General features: G+C 38.9%; 2 protein-coding genes across 3 annotated transcripts in view; one reads left to right on the forward strand and one right to left on the reverse strand.

Moving 5' to 3' along the window:
* SMIM14 (small integral membrane protein 14) overlaps positions 1–2,842 on the reverse strand; it is a 128,274-nt gene extending 125,432 nt beyond the window's left edge. The window contains exon 1 of the mRNA XM_065907489.1: positions 2,616–2,842. Coding sequence (XP_065763561.1) covers positions 2,616–2,763 — 148 coding nt within the window. The 5' untranslated portion in view covers positions 2,764–2,842. The remainder of the gene's footprint in view (positions 1–2,615) is intronic.
* A 294-nt stretch (positions 2,843–3,136) lies between these two features.
* The window catches only part of UBE2K (ubiquitin conjugating enzyme E2 K), a 68,565-nt gene continuing 50,119 nt past the window's right edge, over positions 3,137–21,582 (forward strand). The window contains exon 1 of one of the 2 annotated variants that reach the window (XM_065907254.1): positions 3,137–3,381. In XM_065907254.1, coding sequence (XP_065763326.1) covers positions 3,319–3,381 — 63 coding nt within the window. In that variant the 5' untranslated portion in view covers positions 3,137–3,318. Of the gene's footprint in view, positions 3,382–6,727; positions 6,748–21,582 lie in introns of those variants that run through there. The other variant, XM_065907255.1, reaches the window with a different exon arrangement.

Below are 21,582 nucleotides of genomic sequence, written 5' to 3' on the forward strand. Positions count from 1 at the left end.
ATTACTGGCACAGTAATTTTTTTGGTCACTACTGCTTTTACAGCACCAATACACCATTTTTTTTAAAAAAGACTTCTCTGTAGCTCAAACGGTGAAGTCTGCCTGCAATGCAGCAGACCAGGGCTCGATTCCTGAGTTGGGAAGATCCTCTGGGGGTTGCCAACAGTTGGACGCGACTAACACACACACACTGCTTTTACATCATCAGTGCATATGTCAACACAGTAAAAAGGAAAATAAATCTCTTAGTTTTGATAACAGTTCAGGCATCGCAGACCTCTCAGGGACCCCTCTTCCCAGGTGACTGCAGACTATCCTCTGAGATGAGTATTTCCTTATCCTTGCTAGAATGTAAATCCTATGATTTGAGGGTTTTTTTTTTATCTTGTTCACTGGTATGCCTCCAGGGATTATTAGATCATGCTTGGCACACAGTAGGCATTCAATAACTATTCATTTAATTATTTAATGAAGTAATCAGCACTAACTTATATAACAGTGAAGAGATTATAACATGCATTATGGAAATTCACTTTTAAAAATTTAGTGTTGAATGGGTAAAATATACAACACCATACATGATGAAGTCTTCCACTTTGCCTTCCCCAAGGAACTGAAGTTGCTATCTCAGAGATTTACCATCGCTGTCAGTTTCTGAGGTATTTTTCCAGTGATATTTTATGGATTCACAAGCATATACACAAACATATTCCTTTCTTCCCTCACATAAATGGTGGTATACTATACATAATCTAGACAGACTCTTAATTTTTAAAAAACAGTAATTATTTATTTATTTGGCTGCACTGGGTCTTAGTTGCAGCATGCAAGATATTCAGTTGTGGCATATGAACTCTTAGTTGAGGCACGTGTGATATAGTTCCCTGACCAGGGATCGAACCTGGGCCCCCTGTATTGGGAACACCAGGAAAGTCCCAATAATGATTTTTTAAGTAAACTTTTTCTTTTGGAATAATTTTGGATTTACAGAAATGTTTCAGAGAATCTTGTATACCCTTTACTAACTTCTATTAATGTTAGCATCTTACATAATCATAGTACCATGTCAAACTAAGAAATTAACAGTGTTACACTATTAACTAAATTACAAAATTTATTCAGATTTCACTAATTATGTCCTTTTGGTTCCAGGATCCAATCCAGGATACCACATCACTTTCAGCATAGTGTTCTTTTTCTCCCTAAAGTATATTTTGAGGATTGCCTCAGGTCAGTTAATTGGCAGTTGCCTCGAATTCTGTAAATACGAAGGACTTTAATAGGACTGTAAATAGGAAGGACTGTAAAAATGTAGCGAAAGTGGAATTTCAGGGCCAGTGATTATGTGCATTTAAAAATTACCAAACTTCTCTTCCCAAAGAAATTAGCATACCTTTCTAATTAGTTCTGTGATTTGAGTGTTTTAAATTTCTTTGAACCGCCAAGATGAATATTGGGGACTGAATGAAGTGATAAAGGTAAAGTATTCAAAAAGTTTTTTCACACATTGAAATAATTATTTTTAATGTACTGGCACAAATACACACAGCATTGCAAGACTTCTACATTATACCATATTTTATTGGGCCATGACCCACATGTATAGTTAGTTCGCCTTAGGACCACTAGGGGGCTCTGCTGGAAGGGTTTTTCATAGTTCTTCCGTTCAGGGCAATGTTTCCAGATGATGCTTTAGAATTCTAAACTCTTAAAACTTGGAAGAGATCAGCTCATCCAGCTTCCTTATTTTGCAGAAGAGGAAATCAAGGTTGAAAGAGAGAGAGCTGGTATGGAAGAGGGCTGGAATTTAAAATCCCCTCTTGGTTCCTGCGGCAGGAGTTCAAGAAATTCTTTTTTTGCCATGTGCCTCCACTGAATGACTCATACCCAGGGGCTTATTTTTTTTTTTTTACTGCCACAATTTTAGTAATTTTTGCTAAGATGGTGTATTTGTAATATTTTCCTAACAGGACGCTTTACTGATTAGTTAGGTGAAAGAAGTGCATGAAATATAAACTTCTAAATAAATATTATTTATTACAAAATGTTTTCTACTCAAAGCATCCCTTAGTATCAAAACCATATTACTGGCAGCCCTAGAAATCACTTTTAAACTGCCTTTCAAACTTACTTCCCGCTTAAAACATTTACTGTTTGCTCATTTATTCATTCAATATTCATTGAGTGCCTACTAGCACCAGCCACTGTTGTACACTCTAGGCCTACAGAAGTAACGCTGTCCTTCCTCCCCAAGAAGCATAGGTTTCTCTAGTTTTCCCTTTAACATAAACTATTTTCGCATATCTTAGTTCAGTGGTTCTCATACTGTGGAATCTGAACCAACAGCACGAGCAGCAGCACCTGAGAACTTGCTAAAAATGCAAATTAGGCCCACCTTACACTCTTTTTTGTTTTTTCTTAAGCTCTCCAGGGATCCTCATGTGCATTCAAACTTTAAAGCTATGGTTTTCGTTCCACGGCTTGTTATTAATTATCTTAAGTAGGCCAAAGATCAACATCTGGCTTCTAAACCCATCTCAGGCATCTCCACTGAGACCCGGTCTCAACTACAGCTGAGACACAACGACCACACTTAATGCAATGATTTGTTGTACCTGGAAAGATCCTGGGAGGTCTGCAGTAACAGAACCGTAACGGCTGCAGGGCAAAAACGAACCGCAGTGGCTTTTCAGAACCAAGAGAAAATGGGCCAGACCGGGTTCCCGGACAGTGTGTTCCGACACTAGACACAGCCGGATACATCAAGCCCGTGGTCCGGCTGAGTCAGGGCGACGCTCTAAGCCCAGAGGGGGCCGCGCGAGCCCGTCAGGCTGGACTCGAACCTTCGGTTAGAGGCGAAGGTCTGGAAGCCTCCCCCGTACCAGCTCCGTTCGTACAGGGGCGGAGGCGCCGGAGACGACCCGTGAGGCCCGGGAAGCCCCGGCCCGCACGGAGGCCGCACCCGCCTGGCCCCAGACGTCGGCGGGGCGGAGCCACGCGGCCGCAGCTCAGGCGGAGACGCGCCGCACGGCGCGGCGCAGGTTCGCGGCTGAGGCGTATGGGGCTGCACCGGGAGCGGCTGCGCCGCCCGGCCGGGTCGGCGTCGTGCGCATGCGCGGACCCGGCGCCATTTTGGTGGCCGGGCGCGGAGGTGATTCCACACTGGAGATAGCGCGGCGGCCGGGCTGGCAGTGGCAGCGTCCGTGCGCCCGGGTGTGAATCGCCGGCGGAGGAGGCGGTGGAGGAAGAGGTGGCGGCGGCGGCGGCGGTCGTAGCGGTGGCGGAGGAGGCGGGTACGAATCAGCTGCGGGCGGAGACATGGCCAACATCGCGGTGCAGCGAATCAAGCGAGAGTTCAAGGAGGTGCTGAAGAGCGAGGAGGTCAGAAATGAGCTCCCGGACGTCCCCACTCAGCCCGGGCGGGAGGGCCCTTCCGGCGGCAGTCCCGACACCCCCGTAACCCCCGCTGGCCTGCTCGGCGGCCGCCCTCCGCCTGTGGGGAAGCAGCCGTCTCCCCTCCTCCCGCCGCCTTCCCCTCCCCTCCCCTCCCCGGGCCCTGGGGTGGACGGTCTCGCGGGCGGGGGCTCTGGGGAGGAACAAGGTTTCGGGGGCAGATGGAGAAAGGGCGCTTATCGGCGGGCGTGAGCTCCAGAGAGCGCCCCACGGCAGTGGCAGCAGCTGGAAGTGTGACCAGGGTGGGGAGGTAGCAGGCCGAGCCTGAGAAAACCCGGGAAGTGGGTTGGGGGAAGGGGAAAGGTGGTAACTGGATCCGGAGAGCCGCGCTGCTCGAAGGCCCACACTTTTCAGGGTATTCTGGGTTATAGCCGGTCTGGCTGCCACCGTCCTTTCCTACGGAAGGAGTGATTGATGAAAGAAGGACGTTCGGAGTTAACTCCGTCTCGGTGGGGTGTTGGGAGAAATGAGAAGGCATAATGGGGTACTAGCTTATTTGAGTGGGCGATAAGGGAATTTTCACCTGAGATAGAAAATTAATTCCGTATTAGACCATTATCTCTCATTTCCACTTACTCCGACATTCTAGGCCTCTTTTTCGATTGACATCTGAGGCTTTTTGACTGGGTAAAAGCAGGTTCGGTATATTAAAGACGTTTAAATATTTTTAGCTAGGATTAGGAAAAAATTGTGGAGTGTATGAGTAGCTTATTTCAAAATACTGTTTACAAGTTACAGATGAGAGGGTCTGTCCTAAGACAATGCCTTTGTGACACTTGTGTTGTGCCATGAAACTTCATTATGATGTCCCCATAGTTAATTCTTACTTTTGAAAAACTGCCCTGCTTAAAAACATGAGATTTCAGATTAATACATTGTTATGTTTCCTTATTAAGTAGGTTTATCCCAACATATATCTGAAATGATTAAAAATGTTTTTGTTTCAAGCTACTCTTGAGTCCTGTAGAAATTTTAGATTGGCTGATATTGGCCACATTTGTTAATGTATTTTAAATGTTTTGGTAATTTGACTCAAAATTATGAAAGTATAGTACAGTTAGGTTTTCACACCCAAAATCAACGAGAATGTTAGTTTGTTTTTCCTCCTTGGACTCAACAAAGATTAAAAATACTGAATGGTTATTTTCAAGATGTCACATTATCATTATCGAATATATTATTGTTATTTGTGTTTTTCTCTTACGTTGGTACTTTAATGATCTCAAAGATTTGTGAAATTCAGCACTCTAAGTATGTGATGAGTTATTGACTAGTCTGATAGCAAGCACTTGAACTTTATTTGTGCCACTGAATCTGAAGTGATTGTGTATCTTTACAGTTAGACGTGGAGAAGATTCTTTAAAATTGTTTAAAAATGCCAAATCCTAGCAGATTTATTGAATATAATAATATATAAGTAATGATTAGTTTTACAGAGCATGTGTATGAACTCTGACCTCTGTATTTGTTCAAGTGCCAAAACTCTGAATGGAAGGATGACTTTGTGTTTTTGTGGTATAGTGCAGAAAAAGAATCATAAATACCTGCACTGTGATACATAGTGAGACAGTGATTCTAAATTTTTCTTTAGTAAGAAAATATTTTCCAGGATACTTGACATATATCTTCCTAATGAAAGTTTGCAGCTAATATTACTGCCAGTAGCCTAGAACATTTCTTCTTTAATATAGTTGCACAAGCCTGAAACTTAATATAAGACTTTAATGCTTTATTTTCTATTACTTAAAAGTGGTCACTGCTCTCATAATTTGTATGGTGTCTGCATTATGTGAGGTGGCTTTTCACCATGATATTCTTAGTACTTGAAGTTTAAAGGAAATCTTGTATTGCTCTAGTAATGCATATTGTTAAAATAATACAGCTTTTTATATATAAGCAATGATGAAACCTTGTTTCAAGTAAGTGACATAGTGTTTCAGAGGAAGAAAACAAAATCCAAACAGGAAAATTATTTTTTTAAGAACAATGCCTTTATAAATCTGGAATGAAACTTCTTCCAGAAAGAACATTTAGGAAAGCGTCAGATAATTTAATATTGGAAAATATAACCAATAAATAGCTTCATTTTCACCAATGTATTTTATTTCATTGATACTTAACAAGTCCAATTCTATAGGTGGATTCTGTTGATTTTTTTTTTTTTAAACATTTATTTTTATTTATTTGGCTGCATAGAGTCTTAGCTGTGGCATGTGGGATCTAGTTCCCTAACCAGGGATCGAACCCAGCCACCCTGTATCAGGAGCGCAGAGTCTTAGCCACTGGACCACCAAGGAATTCCCTGTTGATTATTTTCAGTGCATTGAAGTACAATCCGCATGTTTCCTTTTTGTGTATGTAAATGCAGTATTTGAGTGGCTGGTGTAATAGTCAAGTATTTCCTCACGTCATCTATGTAAATCTTCATTTTACTGAAGTTTATTTCATATTTTTGTGTTTACTAAGAATCTCAGTTGATTTTAAGGGTTCCCCCTCCCCCCTTTTAAGTGTCTTTGTAAAGATAGTTTACATCTGGCGGTAAGAAGTTGTCAATGGCCACTGTTGGAGTGTGTTGTTAATTAAAATACAGCCTCAAGATAAATTAAATGTGAAAAGTACAGGGTAGAATCAGAATAGTGAGAGGAGGCCACCATTAGTGTCAGAAGTAGGGGAGTATGTGTATTTGGATAGGTGAAAGGATGAATGAGAACTTGGTAACATTGTTTCTCTGTAGGAGAATTGGATGTCTGAGGCAACAGGCATCAAAAGAGTCCTTTTGAATTTTGAGTCATGCTAATATGTTATTTACTAAAAATAAATAAACCATGTAGGCCTTTTTTCCATGAGACTGTGTTTGGCAATCTGTCACTTGTCTGAGATATTAATTTATTTAAATCTGTGTAGGTTTAAGTAATATTTCAAAGTTGCAAGGAATAGAAAATTGATTTAAAGTACACTTAATAGGTGTTTTTTTAGTTGAATTACATAAGTGAATTGTAGCTTATGAGGACAGAGTAAAGCTATGATCTGTACTCATAGGTTATATTGTTATTTACTATAAATTGTTACTGGTGTTAACAACCATCATTTGTGAAGGAACTAGCAGCTCCATCTGTTTATATACATTACTGCTAATTCTCAAGAACAGGTCCTTGAATGAGATTTTTTATTTCTTAGATGAGAACATTGAGATTCAGAGAAGTTAAATTATTTGTCTGCAAACATGCACCGTTGGGATTTAGATCTAAGTTTGCTGGTGTTTATATTGTACCATGCTCTTCTGACTTGTCAAGTGTAGGTATACTTTTAATTATTTAAAAATAATTGAACCTGGTTCGTATTACTGATTAAAAGATTTAAATGCAGCCTAATTTAATTGTTTAAACATTAAGCATTGCCTGTAATTAAAGGTTTGCTTACATTTCAGTATGCAGAATATTTTTAAATTTGAAGTTCACTGAAGTAAAATGCCCGTAAATCAGTCCACATACCCTTGTTTGTTCTCTTCCTGTATGGTACCTGTAGTTTTTTTCATATTGTAACTGCATTTTGCTAAGATTTTCTAGGATTCTCATAGGGAATATTTAAATATGTGGCATTAACAAATTGGTTTCATGAAAACTACTATTGTATAAATTTCCCTTAGGTATTTAAATGGATTTTTGTACTTGTTGTCATTTTAAATTTTATATACTTGACTATTCTGTATAGAACTAGTTATAAATCTTTACTTGACTATTCTGTATAGAACTAGTTACAAATCTTCAATGGGAAGTCTTTTAATTTCTGTTGACTATGGTTTCTCGGCCTTGGCACTGTTGACATGTAGGACAGGTGATGACTCCTTTGTTGTGGGTGGTTCTCCTGTGCGTTGTAGGATGTTCAGCACTAGCGCTGACTAAGAGCACTGGATGCCAATAGCACCGGCAATCTTCTCCCACCTCCCGACCAGGTCCCTGCCGTTGTATCAGCTACAAATGTCTCCATACTTGTCAAATGTCGAGAACCACTGCTGTAGACAGAACTCTTTAGAAGAACATTTAAGACGGTTAACTATATAGAGTTTGTAGTATAATTCATCTAAAAGATGAATGGACAGTAACGGTACAAAAAATTAATATAGCATGACTACCACTAGCTTTGAGTGTTCTGTTTTTAAGACTTTGCCCCTGGTTTATCAATTAATTATTATCCTTTTCTTTTAAACTTTTTCCTTTCTAGTTTAAAGACAAAGGTGAAATTTCCTGCTGTAAACAAATGTAACTAGAATTTGAGCAATTTTTTATGAGTAGAAAAGCTGTTTTTACAGCTATGTAAGTTTTTGGTTCAGTGTAGCTTAGCCTTATGAGGTTCTGGGTGTGTGTTGAGCAGGAAAAGTGTTATTGACTGAGTTAAAAAAATTAAAAGCAAAAAAAAAAAAAATTAAAGGCCTGTCCAAGTAATGCTGTTTGGGGTGCATTTCTTTAATTTTTTAGAGATTTTGATCTATCCATCAATCATCTGGGATTCCTTTGCAGATCATCCCTTTGTAAAGAATATGTTTTTTTTAATTGCTCAGTAAATATGTTGTCAGCATTTATTGAGAATATTTGCAGACAGCCCTAAAAGACTTACCTGGTTGAAGACAGATAAAAATGATGGAGAGAATCAGTGCTGTGGGAATTCCGAGGGTGTTTGTATGTAGGAAGAGAGGTTGTTGAGCTCAGTTCAAAGGAAAGTTAAGACTGAATTTCAGGAGACAGTCTTAAAAGAATTACAGGAATACTTGTATCAGTAAATGATCTCTTCTGTAGACTCCTGAATTGGAATTAGGGAGCAGGAGTTGTAGACAAAAATTAAGCTAGGAACATTTATATATTAATAACAGAAAGGTTACACAGCTCTAATGTACACAAACATAGTTGTGGAGTTAGAACACATAAGTTATCTTTGGGGGAAAACCACCTTTTTCAGATCAAAATAATAAATGGTAATATACAAAGCACATATGATAGAAGTGTGACTAGCACCCAAAACAAACAATGTTAATATTACCAGCATCATCAGAATCCCCACACCCACCCCTTTCCAGTCAATTTCCTGATTTTTAATAACATGGATTAGCTATGTTTGAGTAAAAGGATAGACGTAAGAGCATATACTATATGATTTAATTTTAAAGATTTTCAAAAGCTGCCTTTCAAAGTCTTTGTTCAGAAAATACATTAACAGTGTCTAGAGAATGTGTTGAAATGCATTGAATGTTTTAGTTGAAAGAGACCTTAGATCTAGGTGAAAAATTTCTTCTGTCAGTTCAGGAAACGGAAGCCTAGAGAGATTGATTGTTGCTCGGTGACACATAGATCTGGTTAATGGTGAACTTCACCTGGGTTGTGTTTTTTTGTTTTAGATTTTTGTTTTTTGATTGTGAGTCTTTGTTGCTCGATGTGGGCTTTCTCTAACTGTAGCGAGCGGGGGCTCCTCTTCCTTGTGGGGCTCAGGCTTCTCATTGCCGTGGCTTGTCCTGGTGAGGAGCACAGACTCTAGGCACACAGGCTTCAGTAGTTGTGGCACATGGGCACATTGCCCCGCAGCATGTGGGATCTTCCCCGACTAGGGATCGAACCTGTGTACCCTGCATTGGCAGGCAGATGCTTAACCACTGTGCCATCAGGGAAGCCCCCTCGTCCAGGTGCTTTGCATACCAGTTTTCTCCAGCTGTTACATATGGTTGCTTTATGAGGTGATCTTTTTCATAAGCAATACTATAAAAGTTGAATGCTAATAAGACTAAGTATCATTACAACAGTGGATAACATGTCATTCAGTACTGAGAATTGCATTAATCTCTAAACATATTCTGCTTTTCTCTCTTGGTGTGAGAACTTCAGTTTGCCAGGAGGCAGAGATACTTAGTTTCCCAAGCATAATGTAGTAAGTTTAGCTTAGTGATTAAGAGTGTGGGCTTTGGAATTTCAGTCCTGGCTTTTCAGCTTAATACCGACAGCACTGACTATTTCAGTTTTCTTCTCTGAAAGTAGGAGATCAAGAGAGTCTTGTCATGCTTAGAGCAGTGCTAGGAATATTCAGTAAGTGGATAGTTGTGAAGATGTCTGAATTAATTATACTTTCATATTCTACTTATTGTTGTCCTTGGATCATAAAAGTTTCCTTCAATGGTTCAGTGATAGCTCTATGTGAATGTGGTTCCAGAAAAGGTTTCAGGTGATGAGGGACTTTAATATTGATGCTTCTGATAATGTTTCTTTGTGTGTAAATAACCTATGGGGACTGGTGGCCAGGGGAATACAAAAGTATATTTGGACTTAGTTCTGAAAATGTTGGTTAGTCTTTCTTTCTTTCTTTATTTTTTATTAGTTGGATGTGGTTAGTCTTTCTTAAGGAGACAGTGGGATTATTTTGGATTTCTTCACATGACTCTGGTCTCCTTTAACTGGACCATGGAATCCAGATTCTAATCCTGTGGTGTGTAATTTTGAATTCCTTTGTAAAATCCCTATTTTAAAATTGGATCTTGGAAGCTAGAAAGTGGTAGTCACATCCATCTGACATCAATGGTATGTTCTGCTATGTAATTCTGAAAAGGTGAGGCAAGTTCATTGCGTTCAAAACCCTTGCCATTTCCCTCCATTTAGTTCTTTTCTTTTATTGCGAATTTAAAATAACGACCTATAGTTGAATGCCTACTATCTGGTATTTTATATCTATGACAGCCTTCTGAGATGGGTTGCTTCTGTTACAGATTAGAAAGTTGTAGCTCTGAAGAAATTAACTTTCCACAGTGTCAAGTAACTTGGTGGTGATGGTCGTACTGGTTCAGTTGCTGAGAGGTGTCCGACTCTTTCTGACCCCGTGGACTGCAGGCCTCCAGGCTTTTCTGTCTGAGCAGGGGTTTAAAACCAGGTCTCTGACTCCATTTAACTTAGAATGGTGGAAAGAATAATCTTATCTGCTGCTTGCTTCCAATCCATTATTTCTAAAGATGCTTTTAAAAATTACATTTTAGACTTAGAAGTTTAGAAATAACACATGGACCTTTATATCCGTGGTCCAGATTTAATAAATCTTAATCCTCATACTGGCTTTAGCCCCTCCTCAACCCCCCAAGAAATAAAACCTACAAAGGAAGCTCACTTTCTAACCTTTTCTCTATTCTGTACTCTCCTTCTTGGAAGTAACCATTATGCTGAAGTTGAGTATATCCCTCCCATACATATTTTTTACTACTGATAAACATAGTGTTTTTAAGTGTAAGGTCACTTTTGTGTTCTAAAATTTTTTAAAAGAACTTCGTAGATGGTTATAATATTCTGCATCTCCTGCAACTTTTCTTCTCAGCGTTGTTTTTTAAGGTTTATCTGTGACAGTGCATAAATTGCTCTAGTTCTTCAATTTTAAACTGCAGTTGACCAACATGGGCTTGAAGTGCATGAATCTACTTACATGTGGAATTTTTTCAATAGTAAATACTGCAGTCCACAATGATTCACTGTTGGTTGAATGGGTAGATGCGTGGAAACTGTATATGGAGGGCCAACCGTAAGTTATACTTCGATTTTTGTCTGGGCAGAGGTTTGGCATCCCTAACCCCCTCATTGTTTAAAGGTCAACTGTATAGAGTATTCTGTGTCCCAGTTTTTAAAATTCATTCTCCTGTTGATGGCATATAGTTACAAAAAAGACACATTGAACATTATTATAAATGTTTCCTTGGGTATTTTTTAGGAAGTAGATTTGCAGGATCTGAGTGTATTTGCATCTTTTCTGCATGATTGGATATTGCATTTTTGTTCTCCCAATGATCATACCCATTTACACTCCCTCTAGAAATACGTAAGAATTCTAGTGACCTGACATCTGCAAAATTTAGATTTTTGTCAGTCTAATGGATATGAAATGGAAGCTTAATTTTCATTTCCTTTGTCAGTAGAGATATTAAGCATGTTTTTGAGTCTGTTGGCTGTGAGGCTTTCTTTTGTAAATTTAGTGTTTTCATTGTTTACCTATTTTTAAGAATTTATGTGGTTTATATTTTTGTTACTGATTTGTAAGAATTCTTTACAATTTTGTCTACGTCTATTATGTGGCTTAATTTCAACTTAAAGACAACTTTTGTCTCACCTTTTTTAATGCTCTTTTTAAAAATTGTGGTAAATACTCATATAAAACTTAATACATTGTGTATTTTTAAGTGGACAATTTCAGTGGTGTTAAGTACATTCACATTGTTGTACAATCAATACCACCATCCATCTCCAAGACTCTGCATTTTGTAAAATTGAAACTGTACCCATTAAACACTTAACTCCTTACTTCTCCTATGCCCAGCTCCTGTAGCCAGCACTCTACTTGTTGTCTCTGAATTTGACTACTGTATTATACATTATTTGTTTTACTGGCTTATTTCGTTATCACATCTTTGATCTTACTGAGTTTACCTTTAAAGTAGTCAAATTTGTCTGTCTTTTCCTATGTGGTGTGCTTTTTTTTTGTATTGGATTGGCTAAAAAGGTCTTTTGGGTTTTCCCGTAGCATCTTTTGTAAAAACTTGAAGGAACATTTTGGCCAACCCAATATTTTGTTTAAGGAATATTTTCCTACTCTGGTTATCTTAAAGATATTCTCATGTATTTGGTTCTTAAAAGTTAATTCATTCTTTTTGTTTGTGGTTGTGCTGGGTCTTCCTTGGTGGGCACGGGCTTTCTCTAGTTGTGACGAGGGGCTGCTTTTCCTTACGGTGCTCGAGGTTCTCATTGTGGTGGCTTCTCGTTGCAGAGCACAGGTTCTAGGGTGTGGGTTTTAGTAGTTGCTGCATGCGGGTTCATTAGTTGTGGCTTGTGGACCCTAGAGCCTGTGTGCTGTGGTGCACAGGCTTCAGTTGCCTGCAGCGTGTGGAATCTTTCGGACCAGGGATTGAACCTGAGTCTCTGCATTGGCAAGTGGATCCTTATGCACTGTACCATCAGCGAAGCTCTAATTCATTCTTTAACTTCTGTACTCAGGCTTCTTCAGTTTCTTGTCATATTGAAATTACTTTTTCAGGCATTGCTAACAACTTCTAAATTGTTAAATGCAAATATCTTTCTTCAGCATTTCCAGTTCTGTCTTAGAGCTTTCCTTTTTCAGTTGCTCTGATACTAAATTTTGATTTTTCTTTAACTTCTGTTATTACCCTTTGTAGATTTGATTTCATCTCCCATCCTCCGTATGTCTTCTGAATCTTTGTTTCCTCTTCTGTGTTCTTTTTGTTGATTGTCTTAGTTGAGGCTTTCTTAGATAAACTCTTTATTTTAAAATAGTTTGCTAATTTACATTTAGTTCTCTACCTTTAGTCTGTACCAACTTTTAATTCAACCCCCCTGGTGCCATGCTACTGGGTTATTTATTTATTTTTTAAAAATAATTTTTAGTTCTCACCATGAGGCACGTGGGATCTTAGTTCCGTGACCACAGATCAAACCTGTGCCCCTTTGTATTGGAAACATGGAGTATAAACCTCTGGGCCACTGGGGAAGTCCCTGGATTTAGTTTTTAAAACATGATCTTGTCATTTTCTTTTAGATTGTCTACCTCTTATTGCGGGAAGTCACAACCTTTTCATTTCTAGCCTACCTTTCCTGACCTCCTTCCTGTCAAGTCTCAACTCAGCTGCATGCCTAAACATACCTCAGACCCTCAGTCTCCCTCCAACCTTTAGTTAACTAAATTAATTGCTTGCTATTGAGTTGTTTTGTCTGCATGGACTAAGCCCTTATCTTCTTTCTTTCAAAAAACTCATTCTAAAATACCATTCTGAATAAGCATTTCTTGAACACAGATTACCTCTTTTTTCTAGTATCCCTTTGTCAGGCTCTTTTTAGAGCAGTTACTGTATTGTTAGTGATTGTATATATGTCTTTCTGCTCCTGCCAGATCATTGAGCTCTTTGAGGGTTCTTATTATTTTTCTTTTCAGCATCCAGCATGGTGCCTGAATTATAGTAAGCTTAATAACATTTAAGTGAAATGAAGTCGCTCAGTCATGTCCGACTCTTTGGGACCCCGTGGACTGTAGCCTACTAGGCTCCTCTGTCCATGGGATTCTCCAGGCAAGAATACTGAAGTGGGTTGCCATTTCCTTCTCCAGGGGATCTTCCTGACCCAGGGATCAAACCCAGGTCTCCCACGTTGCAGGCAGACTCTTTACCCTCTGAGCCACCAGGGAAGCCCCAGTAACATTTAAAGTATGCCCTAGATCTTCAGAAGGTGTCTAATCTTTTAGAGCTGTTGCTTAAAGTGCTCTTTGCCTAGGTTTAGAACGGATCTGTTTTGCTCTGTTCATTATTTTTAGCCTTTGTGTGATTTTGAATTTTTCTAGTAATTACAAATGCAGGGCTAGCTAGCATGTGTAGTCTTTTCTCTCAAGTGACTGTGGGATGCTTTACTTTTAGGTTTCTTTGTTTTATGTGTTTGGGATTGGTGTACTTAATTGTGGATTGTCTGAGACTGTTGATTTTCAGCAGCAATAGAAAATATTTTGTGCTTCAATTTTCTTAAAATATTTCTGTGGTAGTTCCTATGTGTGTGTGTGTATAGTATACTACAGTTTATGCATTGGATATTTGGCTTATTTCCAGTTTCTTGCTAATGCATATGTGCAAGAGTTTAGGGTATATGGGTATTTGGATGAAATTTTTTAAGTGGGTATGTCAGACTTTTTAAAAAATATCTCTTGGCTTGGTCATATTTTGATTATATCCTCAGGTGTTTACTTAGGTGCTTTGTCTCCGTCTGCCCGATGTGAGTCATTGAGGACAGAGACCTATCTTCCTGATTTTCTATTCTCCATTGCTTAACACATTGCCTGGTGAGCAAGAGGCATTTGTTTTCCTGAATGAGTTTAAGGATTTCATAAGCTCCAGGAAGCTAATCCCCACACACTATGAAAGTAATACCTTTCATCCTACCAGATGTACTAGTACCAGAAGTACTAGGAAGAGTTGAATATGCTGATAAAGATGGCCTCCACTGAAGTTGAGTTTCTTTTGATAATGTAGTTAGGTTCTGAGTTGGGGTGATACCAGGTCTAAGTCCAAAACTTGGAAATAAGATGGTGGGAAGGGAATTTTTTTTGCTTTTTTTTGTAGTTCTCCTTTGAAGATCTTAGGGGGCATCTATTTAGTATTATATATGACATCGTCTATACTTATTGTTTAAGCTTTTTTTGGTGCACTTCCGGGCACACAGAACTTCCCCGACCAGGGATCAAACCTGTGTCCCCTGCAGTGAAAGCCGAACATCTTAACTGCTGGACCACTGAGGAAGTCTGATGGTTTAAACTCTTTAGTAATTCTACATTTTCTTCATTTATTCAACAAATAATTATTAAAAGCCACTTATGTTTGTTAATAGGATAGACATGGTCCTTGCCCTTTTGGAGTAAATTATGGTCCAGTAAGACAGTAAAAAATTGAACAGGTAGTTGTGTGTGCTTGTTGAGTTTAAGGAGAACTGTGAGGATGAGGTAACCTAAACTCAGGGGAAGAGTTCCTTGGAGATGACCCTTAAACTGATACTTGGGAAGATAAAATTAACTTAGTCATACATTAGGATGATCAACTCTTACATGCACATAGAAAGCTAATAGTCATTATATAGTGAAGAATGTAAACAATATAATTGCTTTTCTCTTTTAAATAAACAATCAAATTCTGTGAATGTAAAAGTAACAAACATTAAACTTTGATAAATATGGGGAACCATATTCAAGTAAAAATAATCTGTAATTTTACTCCTAGAGATAATTCTTTTTTTTGAAACAAAGTTTGTTTTGTTTATGAAATATTTCATATATACAGAGATACATCTTAATTTTTATATTCCTTTCATTTTATCTATGTATGTACATATGTATGCATATTTTGAATTTGGTGTTGGGGGAAGTTTTGAATACAGTTCCCATGGGACTTTAAACCCAAATCTGTAATTTTTTAAATCATCTGAAGCTGTTTTTCCCTATGAGACTCCAAGCTTCTCACGGGTAGGCATCATGTCTCATCCATCTTTGTATTATCAGTACCGAGAGCTCTTTAAAAGATACTTGAGGGCTCCCTCTATGCTAGGCACCGTGATATGTGTTGGGGATATAGCAATGAATGGGGCAAGGGAAGACAGACAAGTAAGTAATAAATGCAATGCAGAGTAGTATAATAATATTGTACAGCTATAATAATAATATTGATGAAAATAAAATTGATAAAATAATATTGATGAAAATAAATAGTTGGTTTTGATTGGTTGTTCAGAAAAGACCGCTCCTAGAATTGTAAACTTAAATTGAGATATGAATGATAAAAGCATGTCTCTAGGCGAAGAACAGTCAAAATCAGAGGAAACTGTTAAAGTCTCTAAAGTTGGGAATGAATTTGCAATGTCTCAGCAGCCAAAAAGGTTGCTGAGACTGGAGTATTGTGGGTAGCGGTGGAGAGTGATGTAAGATGAATTTGGAGATGTAGGCAGGAGCCAGATCACATACAACTTTATAAACCCAAAGTAAGGAGTTTGGATTTTAAGTGACTCTGAAAGCCATTTGAGGATTTAAAACAACAGACAGAATTTTGTGTCTTTTTTTTTTTTTTTTTTTTTTTAATTTTGTGTCTTTTTAAAGATCACTTTGGTGGAGAAGGAAATGGCAACCCACTCCAGTATTCTTGCCTGGAAAAGTCCATGGACAGAGGAGTCTGGTGGGTTGAAGTCCATGGGATTACATGACTGAGCATGTGTGCACGAGGGTGGAGGGAAATGGGTTGGTAGCAATAAAGTGGTAGAACTAAAAAAATAAATAAATAAATAAAATAAAGATCACTTTGGCTGCTGTGAAGAATGAATTGACACTGAAGATGTGAGGAAAGGTTTAGTATTTAAAGGTTGAGTTTTGCTGGATATAACAAAAGAAACACTAGTAGTGATTTAAATAAATAGGAGTGAGGAAAGCACACTGGAGGTTGAGGATGATGAGAACTTTGTTTTGTTCTTGTTAGGTTTTAAGGCTAGAAAGTAACAAGCAGTTGATTATGTGAATCTGGAGGTTAGAGCTGAAGAGAGATCAGGGCATCATAGGTATAGAGATGGTATAGTTTAAAACTTAGGCTGGGTGACTTAACTCTAGTAGGAGAATTTGATTAGAAAGGGAGGGGTCTAGGACAAAGTCTGGACTTTGTCTCGGGTCCCTGGCATATGTTGAATTGATGAGAACCTACAAAGGAGAGTGTGATGTCACTGAGGCTAAGAGAAGACTGAATTCCAAGAAGAGAGTGGTCGACTTTGTAATGCTGCTGAATAGGGGAAATGACCATTGAGTTTGCAGTGTAATTGTTGGTGACCTTGACGGGAGTATTTTCATTGGAACGGTGTGCATGTCTTATTGGAGTGGAATGTGAGAGGAATGAGATGAGGAACTGATTGGCAACTATGGATGGTCAGCTTTGTTAAAGGAGTTTTGCTTTGATAGGAAAGGAGAGAAGATAGGGAGCTGGAGAAGACCATGACTTCAGAGATCTTTCAAACAATTTTCTATTAGCTTATTAGAGTATATTTGTATATTAATGAATGGGAGAAATTGATTATGCTAGAGAGAGGAGGAGTAATTGAAGGTGCAAAGTCCTGGAGAAGAGCGGTGTTCCGAATATAAGTGGAAGGATTAATCTTTAATATGAGCAGAGATACTTAGGGCAATGTTAAGTTTCTACTTGGGATTTATGGTTTTCACTTGAACAGGAGACTTATTAATGCTGGTTGTTTCTTGGCCTGCCCCCAACAAGCTGCTAGGGGTGGATGCGGGGAGTTTTTTTTGTGTGTTTGTTTTTTAGTTAATTGGGGGAATGCGTTTAATTAGCATTGGGGCTTTGCCATATGAGTACACTGAAGGAAGGAAGGTATCAAGTTTGTCAAGAGTATTTGCAAAGGATTGATTATAATGAATGTTCAAGGAATCAAAACTGGTTAAGGAAGGGAGGACAGTAAAGATGATTGATAATGAGGGAGAGTGGTTCTGTTTTGATTAAGTGAGCTAATAGCTGGGTTTGAAGTATCAAAGTGAATTTATTTAATCCACAGAAGTTGGGAATTTGAGGAACTTAAAATGAGTTTTGGAAAAGATGCAGGTTTAGGTGATGGCAGATGCAAATAGATGGGGAAACAGTGGCTGACTTTATTTTTTTGGGCTCAAAAATCACTGCAGATGGTGACTGCAGCCATGAAATTAAAAGACGCTTACTCCTTGGAAGGAAAGTTATGACCAACCTAGACAGCATATTAAAAAGCAGAGACATTACCTTGCCAGCAAAGATCCATCTAGTCAAAGCTATGGTTTTTCTAGTAGCCATGTGTGGGTGTGAGAGTTGGACTACGAAGAAAGCTAAGCACCGAAGAATTGATGCTTTTGAACTATGGTGGTGAAGAAGACTCTTGAGAGTCCCTTGGACTGCAAGGAGATCCAACCAGTCCATCCTAAAGGAGATCAGTCCTGGGTGTTCATTGGAGGGACTGATGCTGAAGCTGAAACTCCCAATACTTTGGTCACCTGATGCGAAGAGCTGACTTATTTGAAAAGACCCTGTTGCTGGGAAAGATTGAAGGCAGGAGGAGAAGGGGACGACAGAGAATGAGATGACTGGATGGCATCACCAACTCGATGGACATGAGTTTGAGTGAACTCTGGGAGTTGGTGATGGACAGGGAGGCCTGGTATTCTGCGATTCATGGGGTCGCAAAGACTCGGACACAACTGAGCAACTGAACTGAAATGCAAAAAGGCCAAATGGCGTCTGAGGAGACCTTACAAATAGCTAAGGAAAAAAGAAGAGAAGCGAAAGGCAAAAAGAAAAGGAAAAAGAGAAAAGGAAAGATATACCCATCTGAATGCAGAGTTCCAAAGTAAAGCGAGGAGAGATGAGAACCTTCTTCAGTGATCAGTGCAGAGAAATAGAGGAAAACAATAGAACTGGAAAGACTAGAGACCTCTTCAAGAAAATTAGAGATACCAAGGGAACACTTCATGCAAAGATGGGTGCAATAAAGGATAGAAACAGTATGAACCCAACTGAAGCAGAAGATGTTAAGAAGAGGTGACAAAAAGATACAGAAGAACTATACAAAAAAGATATTAATGACCCAGATAGCCTTGATAGTGTGATCACTCACCTAGAGCCAGCGTGAAGTCAAGTGGGCCTTAGGAAGCATCGCTGTGACAAAGCTAGTGGAGGTGATGGAATTCCAGCTGAGCTATTCAAATCCTAAAAGATGGATGCTATTAATTTGCTGCACTCAATATGCTAGGAAATTTGGAAAATTCAGCAGTGGCCACAGAACTGGAAAAGGTCAGTTTTCATGTCAACCCCAAAGAAAGGCAATGCCATGTCATTTCACATGCTAGCAAGTTCAGTTGCTCAGTTGTGTCCGGCTTCAAAGTAGTGCTCAAAATCGTCCAAGCCAGGTTTCAACGGTACGTGAACCGAGAACGTCTGGATGTTCAAGCTGGATTTAGAAAAGGCAGAGGTACCAGAGAGGAAATTGGCAACATCCGTTGGCTCATAGAAAATGTAAGAGAATTACAGAAAAACAACTACTACTGCTTCATTGACTACGCTAAAGCCTTTGTGTGGATCACAACAAACTGGAAAATTCTTAAAGAGATGGGAATAGCAGACAACCTTACTTGCCTCCTGAGAAACCTGTATATGGGTCAAGAAGCCACAGTTAGAACCAGACATGGAACAATGGACTGGTTCAAAATTGGCAAAGGAGTACATCAAGGCTGTATATTTGTCACCCTGCTTATTTAACTTCTATGCAGAGTACATCGTGAGGAATGCTGTGCTGGATGAAGCAGAAGCTAGAATCAGGATTGCTGGAGGAAATACCAATAACCTCACATATGCAGATGACACCACCCTTAGGACAGAAAGTGAAGAGGAACTAAATAGCCTCTTGATGAACGTGAAAGAGGAGAGTGAAAAAGTTGTCTTAAAACTTGAGAGATTATGAAGATCATGACATCTGGTCCTATCACTTCATGGCAGATAGATGGGGAAACAATGGAAACAGTGACAGACTTTGCTTTCTTGGGTTCTGAAATCACTACAGATGGTGGCTGCAGCTATGCAATTAAGACACTTGCTCTTTGGAAGAAAAGCTATGACAAACCTGCTGCTGCTGCTGCTAAGTCACTTCAGTCGTGTCCGACTCTGTGCGACCCCATAGATGGCAGTCCACCAGACTCTGCTGTTCCTGAGATTCTCCAGGCAAGAAGACTGGAGTGGGTTGCCATTTCCTTCTCCAGTGCACGCATGCATGCTAAGTTGCTTCAGTCGTGTCCAACTCTGTGCGACCCTGTGGACAGCAGCCCACCAGGCTCCTCTGTCCACGAGATTCTCTAAGCAGGAATACTGGAGTGGGTTGCCATTTCCTTCTCCAGTGACAAAGCTAGACAGTGTTAAAAAGCAGAGACATTACTTTGCCAACAAAGGTCCGTCTAGTCAAAGCTATGGTTTTTCCAGTAGACATGTATGGATGTGAGAGTTGGACCATAAAGAAGGCTGAACATAAAGAATTTATACTTTTGAACTGTGGTGTTGGAGAAGATTCTTGAGAGTCCCTGAGAGTGCCAGATCAAACTGGTCAGTCCTAAATCAATCGTGACTATTCATTGGAAGGACTGATGCTGAAGCTGAAATTCTAGTACTTTGGCCACCTTATGCAAAGAATCGACTTATAGAAAAGATTCTGATGCTGGGAAAGATTGAAGGAAAAGGGGATGACAGGATGAGATAGTTGGATGGCTGAACAATGACAAAATGAAGGGTATGATTATGTGGAGATAAGCGCTTACAGTCTATCAATATTTGGAACCCAGGCAGTCCTAATCCTGTCTCCTTGCTCTTCTGTGAGAATTGAGAAGAAATGTACAAAGGTGACAAAGTAGGCAACAGTCTCTTTCAACTAGAGATAGCTGTTGATGTTAACATCCTTTTTTTTTTAATCAGATCAGAATCTTAGTGTATTTTTTTCCTGTTAATGCATCTGTGTTTTCTTTGGGACATTAAGTACTCTTTTTAAGTATTTAATGTTTAACTTGAGCGTTAGAATTAAATAGTATTTATATATTTAATATTTAGTACTACCTAGAATTAAATAGTATTTATATATTTAATATTTAGTACTACCTAGTGAACCATCTTTTCGTTGAACGTTTATATATGTTGTTTCTATTTTTTCCCACTGAAAGGAATATCTTTACATAATACTTTTTATATGAGTTTATTTCCCTAAGATAGATTCCTGGAAAGAAATTACTAGATCATAGTATCTGAACTTATGACCAAGGTGCTTCCTACAAAGGTGGTTGTAAATTGCTCCAGCACTGGCAGTGCATGAGGCAGCCCATTTCATCATATTCTCAACATTTAATGTGACGTTTTTTTATAAGTCAGAAAAATTAACTGTCCAGTTTTATCTGTTTAACTTTTTTCCCCTTGGGAAAACATTGAGTTTACTTTATAACACTTGACCAAGCCCTCATTTATCCAGTCAACTTGAGCAAGTTCTATGTACTAGACATTCTATGGACAAGTGGTGGGAAAAAAATTTTTTTAAATTTTTATTTGACTTTTTATTAAAATTTTCAGTATGCTTCTGTCATTACTGCCTAGATTCAACAACTGTTAAAACTGCTGTTATGAAAATAATTCACTACTGAAAGACTACTGAAAGCTGAGCATGTAGCTCCTCTGAATGACGTTCTTTTACATAACCACAATATTATTATTCTACCTAAGAAAATGGTTAATTCCTTAGTATCTAATGCTCATATTTTCCCACATCCCCCCAGTTGCTTAAAACATGTCTCTTATAGCCTTTTTTCTCTCTAAGTAGGGCCCACCTAAGATTTACGCGTTGCGTGTTGAACCTGGTAATGCCGGTGACAGCACGGAGTTCTAGCCAGCGAATGCCCTGGGTGGTTTTTAGTCTTTTAAACTTTATGATGGTTCTCCTGCAAATACCTCCATTTTTAATCCTGGAGATTTCCTCATGGTGGTGTTTTAACTTGTATTTCTTGTAAACTGGGAGTTAAGGTACAAAGGTTTGACTAGAT

The sequence above is a fragment of the Muntiacus reevesi genome, chromosome 16 (assembly GCF_963930625.1).
Source record: "Muntiacus reevesi chromosome 16, mMunRee1.1, whole genome shotgun sequence".
In the NCBI taxonomy this organism is placed as follows: domain Eukaryota; kingdom Metazoa; phylum Chordata; class Mammalia; order Artiodactyla; family Cervidae; genus Muntiacus; species Muntiacus reevesi.